At 36.5% G+C, this 7,257-nt stretch overlaps 1 protein-coding gene across 3 annotated transcripts; it reads left to right on the plus strand.

The window, feature by feature from the left end:
• Nucleotides 1-21: 21 nt before the first annotated feature.
• Nucleotides 22-7,171, plus strand: LOC121367125. 3 transcript variants are annotated; one of them, XM_041491272.1, is made up of 4 exons: nt 22-343; nt 4,703-4,801; nt 5,189-5,249; nt 5,296-5,428. In XM_041491272.1, the coding sequence occupies exons 1-4, from the start codon at nt 95-97 to the stop codon at nt 5,325-5,327; spliced, it is 441 nt and encodes a 146-aa protein (XP_041347206.1). In that variant the 5' UTR covers nt 22-94; the 3' UTR covers nt 5,328-5,428. The 3 variants fall into 3 exon arrangements, with proteins under 3 accessions (XP_041347206.1, XP_041347204.1, XP_041347205.1); XM_041491270.1 differs by having other exon boundaries at nt 5,189-7,146; XM_041491271.1 differs by lacking the exons at nt 22-343; nt 4,703-4,801 and having other exon boundaries at nt 5,187-5,249; nt 5,296-7,171.
• The last annotated feature ends 86 nt before the right edge of the window (nt 7,172-7,257 follow it).

Here is a 7,257-nt window from a genome sequence, read left to right on the forward strand (position 1 = left end):
AGAGTGCTTAATATTTTCATGCTCAGGTATAAAATGTGCGTATATAATTTACTCTTGTAGGTAATCTGGAATTTTTTTTTTTTTTTAAATATACATGTATCTCTTTAATCAACAGAAACATTTCTTTGATGAGGAATCTGGTTTGTGGCAGTTTGAGTCTCTGAGCAACCACCAACCACTGGAAGAAGGTGATCCTGTACTACAAGCAGCCATGAGACATAGACTTTCTTTGCTTGATGGCTTGAATGGTGCGCAGAGAGATTTTGAGGGCAATCTGTGGAGAGACCGATCGGGGCCATTTTCCTTGTATCCTCCTGCTATCTATGGACCATGTCTTTGTGGGGTTTGTGTAGTTTCTTTGTTGACTCTGTTATTACTCCTAAAAGTAGAAAGATAATACATCAGGGGTGCAGAAAGTACTCGCCCGTTAGCCAAATGCGAGTGAAAATTCTGAGGGATGAGTTAAAAAATGTATCTGCCAGTCCGATGTGCAATCTGTTTTTGTTTTTGTTTTCTTTCTGACTGATTGTGTAAGTAATATAGTTATGTTTTGGCAAATCCTGAACTTGGCATCAGCCATGCCACAGTTTCAAACTGTCTTCAACTGCTTACGAAATATGGAGTCAAATTAATATGTATGTAATAACCGAATTGTTACGGATCAATATAGTTTCGATAATCATGACATTGTTTATTGGTGATCTATTTTTACTTTTAAGTTTGGTTCTTTTTATTTGTAAGTTTTTGCACTGTTATCAGTATTAAATATATAATAGAAATGAATGTCAAAATGTTCTGGCTTTTGTGGATGATCGTATGAAATGAAGTGTAAACATCATAGTGTCCTACAGGTTGGTGGAGGAGTTATAAATTCTGGTGGGCTTGTAGATTCTAACTGTTACTGGTCCAGATGGCTAGTGAAATATTTTCCATTTCTGCACCCCTGTACATGTATGTAGAATAAGATTCTGTACACAGATATATTCTGAGATGTATGGTGTTCACGTAAGAAATAGGAACGTATGTTGCTATGTATACATATTCTTTACAGGACTGTAATGCTGCAAATTTATTCAACAAAAATTTGTCACTTATATTAGAAATCAAATAGCACTATATGTATTCTACATTGCTATTTCATACCTACTAAAGAAATACAAACTAAATCTTCTTCACAGTTTGAATGTGGTTTAATAAACGTAGCAGTTCTTTTTTTAAAATGTATCCACCAAAGTTACAGTATGTTTAGTTTGGTTATGGTTTTCTTTTAGTCAGTTTTCCAAAATTTTTAGCATTCTTCAGGAAGACATCTGTGCAGCACTCGTCTGCAACAATTTGCCATTACTGATGCTGATGATCCCATGTCTTTGTTCACTTCCATCTTGAAGGACATTGCAGATGAAACTATTCCTAAGACTTCGGCAGTACCAAAGCGTTTCAATAAACCATGGTTTAATGATACGTGCAAAGATGCATTCAAAGAGCGAAACAGGTTACTTGAGCGGTTCAAATGTGAACCTACAGCAGACAACCTGGATGCATTTCGTATTGCTAGGGCCAAAGTTCGCAGAGAGATTAGACAGAGTAAGAAATCATCTTGGAGAACTTTTGTCTCCAAGTTGAATTCACAAACATCAGTAAAATCTGTCTGGAATAGGATCCGTAAAATCAAAGGTAAAGAATCCAGTAATACAGTTCATCATTTGTCTGTCAATGACACGGATGTCACATCTCATCGTGACATTGCCAATGCATTGGCAGGAAACTTTTCTCATAACTCATCTTCTGCTTTCAGTACAGATGCTTTTACATCTGTCAGAACTAAAGCTGAAAAGCAGTCCATTAATTTTTCATCTGAAAATGCTGAAGTGTACAACAGGCGTTTCTCTATGGAGGAATTGCAGGATGCTCTTCGTAGAGCCCATGATACTTCAGTAGGACCGGATGAAATTCATTATCAGTTATTGAAACATTTACCTGAATCATCTTTGATGGTTCTTTTGAATATTTTTAATAACATCTGGATTTCTGGTGACTTTCCTTCTGATTGGAGGAAAGCTATTATCATTCCTATTCCCAAGCCTGGTAAGGATCCAACCAATCCTACTAGTTATCGCCCTATCGCTTTGACAAGTTGCATTTGTAAAACCATGGAACGAATGATCAATCGTAGACTTGTCTGGTATCTTGAATCTCACAAATTGCTCACTAACGTGCAATGTGGGTTCAGATCTAGACGTAGCACGGTTGATCATCTTGTTAGATTTGAAACGTTTTGTAGGGAAGCTTTCATCCATAATCAGCACTTGGTTTCAGTGTTTTTTGATTTGGAGAAAGCTTACGACACCACGTGGAAGTATGGGATTTTAAACGACCTCCATGGCATGGGCCTAAGAGGTCGACTTCCAGTTTTTTATATCTCAGTTTTTAAGAGAGAGATCTTTTAAAGTCCGGGTGGGGTCTACTTTGTCCGACATTCACCCACAGGAGATGGGTGTGCCTCAAGGTAGTATCCTGTCTGTAACTCTATTTTCTGTGAAAATTAACAGCATCACCCAGTGTTTAACACCTGGTGTCGATTGCTCGTTATATGTCGATGATTTTCAGATTTGCTATAGATCGTCCAATATGAGTATCATTGAACGTAAGTTGCAGCTTTGTTTGAATAAACTTCATCAATGGGCAACTGTCAATGGCTTTAGATTCTCAAAGGCAAAAACGGTTTGTATGCATATCTGCCAGAAAAGAGGTCTTCACTTAGATCCACAGTTGTTTTTGGACAAAAATCCAATTCCAGTTGTGGAGGAGACTAAATTTCTGGGGGTTATATTTGACAGGAAGCTATCTTTTGTGCCCCATCTTAAATATGTTAAAAAGAAGGGCTTAAAAGCTCTCAATATTTTAAAAGTTATTGGTAATACAGAATGGGGAGCAGACCGAAAGGTTATGCTCCGTCTGTATAGATCTTTAGTCAGATCAAAACTAGATTATGGATGCATTGTGTATGGGTCGGCACGCAAGTCTTACTTGCAGATGCTAGATCCTATACACAATCAGGGACTTAGGCTTTGTCTTGGTGCATTTAGAACATCTCCTGTAGAGAGCTTGTACGTTGATGCACACGAACCTTGTTTGGGTGCTAGACGTGCCAAGCTTTCTTTGCAGTATGCTGCCAAGATTAAATCGTTACCAACACATCCAGCACATGATGCGGTATTTGACAACAAATATATGAAGTTGTTTGATGCAAGGCTAAATGCTATTCGTACATTTGGTCTTCGCATTAAGCGTTTTTTTTTGCTTTCCAACATTGATTTAACTGACACTTTGGAAACTCCTTCATATTTTGTTTTACCACCTTGGTGTATTACACCACCTAAAATTGTGTTTCATCTTTCGCATCTAAAGAAAGATCGTACAGATGCTGTTGTGTACAAACAGTTTTTCATGGAAATTCAGGACAAGTACCGTGATTACATTCCTGTGTATACAGATGGATCACGGGATGGGAATTCTGTGGCTTGTGCTACAGTTTTTCCATCAGACACAATACTTTCCATGCGACTGCCTGACTCAGCATCGATCTTTAGTGCTGAGTTTGGGCAGTCATTAAAGCCTTAGAAGAAATAAAGGATTCTAGTGCATCCAAATTTATTATTTTTACTGACTCACTTTCGTGTCTCCAAGCTTTACGTAATATGAAGCTGGACCATCCCTTAATTGGGATGGTGATACGAAAGTGTATCTTTTTATCTATTGCTAATAAAGACATTGTATTTTGTTGGGTACCCAGCCATGTTGGCATCAGGGGTAATGAACAGGCAGATTTAGCTGCCAAGTCTGCTTTGGATTTGCCTCATGCCAGGGTTGGTGTACCGTATACTGATTTTAAATATGGTATTAACAAATTTATCTTTTCGATTTGGCAACGTGATTGGGACGGTGAGGTTGCGAACAAGCTTCATGCTATCAAGCCAGTCTTGGGAGAGTGGCAGTCCTCCTATAGACAGTGCAGGAAGGATGAAATAGTCTTGTGTCGTTCCCGCATCGGGCATACATATTTAACCCATTCATTTATCTTAAAGAAAGATCCTCCACCTCAGTGTGAGCACTGTCAGTGTCTTCTGACTGTGCGACACATTTTGGTGGAATGTACCCATCTGAAAGCAATTCGAAAAGATATATTTGGACTACGAACTGTGATGGAATCCTTTCGATTCCATCCAGAACTTATTTTACAATTTTTACGTGATACTGAATTTTATTCAAAATTTTAATTATATATATATATATATATATATATATATATATATATATATATATATATATATATATATATATATATATATCTGTGATATTTGCAATTTTTACACAGTCCTTTACACTGTGTTTTTTATTTAACTGTTGGATTTTTATATTGATGATGCTCATCACACTGTTGGTTTCATTTTACCACAGTTTGACACCCAATAGCCGATGTATTTTTCGTGCTGGGGTGTCGTTAAACATTCATTCATTCATTCATTCATTCATTCTTCAGGAAGATGTTTGAAATTAGGATAATTTTAAATGTACAGAATACGGTTAGCAGTAATTAGTTTTGGTATCCAGATTTTCTTTTAAAACACTAAAATTGCTGCCTACATGGTGAGCCCTTGTTATTTTTATATTACACATTTTATTTTGAATAATTTTGTTTCAGGCTGGTTATTACAATGCATATACAATGCCTGTGGGTATTCTGTCTGATGTCAAATACCAGACCATTGTTTATACAACAAATGGTCCTTGTCGGTTCGAGGTATGTACATTAACAATCATGATAGATACCAAATTAGTTTAGATGTGTTTTTCTTTGTGTTAAATCTTTTTGTACCATGTAGGCTACAACAAAATATATTTTCTAATAAAAATAATGTAAGGTATGGAAGTTAGTGAAAAATTAAGAGAAGAGTTGTATTTCTCTCTGTACAGTTTATAATTTATTTTGTTCAAGTATAGCAGGCCCATAATGAACATATCATATCCAGATGTATGTGACACTAGTTTAGACAGAACTTGTGAATACAGTTTTTTGTTTGTTTGTTTGTTGTTTTAATTTGAGAGCAAGCAGTCATTCAGATTAAAAATGATTCTAACAGAGTGCACTGTATGTTACATAGTCCAATCATTTGAAATTTCTTTTCAGGTAAAATTTCGTGAATGTTTGCAGAGAAACCATGATTGCCTCATTCCATATGATGGATCAAGTCACTGCCTGCACTTCCTCAGTAGGAACACAGCTGCTGGGGATGAAATTGGTTGGGATTTTGTGGATAGAGTGTTAAACACTAACATAACTTTTTCAGCCTATTGTACACTGATGACTAATCAGTATCAGCGCCTGTATTCTTTATCTGCTAAATTTATGTCTCCACAAACGTTTATTGCTTGGTGGTTGTCATGGGCTTCTAATTTCAAAGTAGATTTCAGGGTGGTCTGTGATATCTGCAAATATGAACCTAAATACCTTGCTTGTGATGGAACAAAAATAGGAATTAATTTCCGACATGCTTCAGTTACCCCTATTGAGATTCCTTCCACAGATGTTAAGGTTGATCCCTGTCATAGGAGAAATGAGAGGGCTTTTATTCATTATAAGCAAGGAGATTTAGACATTGCTGCAAACATTAAATGCAGGGAACATTTGCTTTATTTGTCCAAATATCACAGGGGTTTACTAAAGGATGATCAGAAGCTGCCATGGAATGACCAAACGGATAGAACAAACCTACTTGTTGAGACTGTGGATAGGGATTGCAGGGAGATTGTAAAGCGATTTTCTCTAGGAGAATATTCAAACTTGCTTCAGTTCAAATTGGCCATTGTCTTTGCTGTCTTATCCAGCAATTCCTCTCTCACCAGCCTCATTCCTTATCGTTATCTCACTCTGACAGCATTTATTATAACATCTCTGAGAAATGCTGTCGATTCAGATTGTGATTTTGTTAATGATCTTCGACAATTTTCTCCAGAACTTCGAGATATTGTACATTTTGCTTTAGATAATAGAGAATCACTTCTCGAAGTTCTGGATTTTATTGAATATTTGGTTTTAAGAGTAAAAGACATTCATGGAAAAAATAAGGCACCAGATTTTGCTGTTCCTCAACCTGGAACTTACAATCCAGAAAAATATGGCAGGGCATATTATTTTAATCCAACAGGTGAGCAACTCAGGCACCTTCCCAAATACAGTATGAATGAACACGCTACCTCAAAAAACTATGATGATCAGCCTGCTAGAGAGGAAGAAAAGTGTAACAAAATTTTTCCTCAGGTCTCGAGGAAGGGCACAACATACTTATTTTTATGGTTTGATCCCAAGCATTATGGACATTGCTATGGATATCACATGATTCCAGGATCTGAAGGCAGGAAAGATCCTTTTACATCTGCATATTTGTATTTGGAGAAGGCACCCGAGGAACTTTTCTATGACTTCAGTTGCCAGCTTGAGGAATATTGTTTGAACAGAGAACCTGGTTATTGGCAAAACACCAGATTTTGGCATGATGTGTTTCATGGGTTTAGCCACAAGTGTCCAGTTACATACAAGTCAAGACGCATTTTGTCACTTAGAAAAATGAGCACAGAAATATGTGAACAATTCAATTCCTTTATCCAACGAATCAAATATTCTGCTAGAGCCATGTCAACGGGTAAATTTAACCACTATTTGCAGTTCATGATACACCATTGGTGCATTAAGAAAAAAGCAAGTTTCCAAAAGAGATGCAATGTTGCTGCAACCTATTTATTATAGTGTTTAAGATTTCTCATGCACTGTCAGTTTTGTTCTGTAAATAACTTCTACAATGTACTAAGTCAAATTGCATTTTGTCACTTGGGAAAAATGGACAGAATCGTGTTCTTTTTGGTGTAACCACAAAGCACTGGGTATACTTAAAGATTACTTTGTTGTGAGTATTGGTAAGTGTTTTTGTACAATCCATTAACTATAGAATTTATTCAAACCAGAAAACAAAGGGTCGTTGCCTTTGAAAAGAGAGTGTTTGACTGACTATGTCATTGAACCTATTTCATGAAAACTTGTCAGTGACTTTCTGGTGAAAATCACTAAAAAGCGGACCTAAGATATATTTTAGGTGGAGCAGGGAGACCAACCAACTGGGATTGTTTTTCCAGATTTGTTTTTTTCCTTATTAGGTGCGCAAATTTACTGTTCGAAGATATAATTTAATTATAAAATGCCTA

Source organism: Gigantopelta aegis, unplaced genomic scaffold, assembly GCF_016097555.1.
Source record: "Gigantopelta aegis isolate Gae_Host unplaced genomic scaffold, Gae_host_genome ctg9232_pilon_pilon, whole genome shotgun sequence".
Lineage (NCBI taxonomy): Eukaryota > Metazoa > Mollusca > Gastropoda > Neomphalida > Peltospiridae > Gigantopelta > Gigantopelta aegis.

Bases quoted from the DNA above. Each gene is read 5' to 3' on its own strand.
- LOC121367125 (XM_041491270.1), top strand. From the start codon at position 95: ATGTATCTCTTTAATCAACAGAAACATTTCTTTGATGAGGAATCTGGT. The intron at 344-4,702 runs GTTTGTGTAGTT...ATTTTGTTTCAG, and splicing joins ATGGACCATGTCTTTGTGGG to GCTGGTTATTACAATGCATA. The intron at 4,802-5,188 runs GTATGTACATTA...ATTTCTTTTCAG, and splicing joins ATGGTCCTTGTCGGTTCGAG to GTAAAATTTCGTGAATGTTT.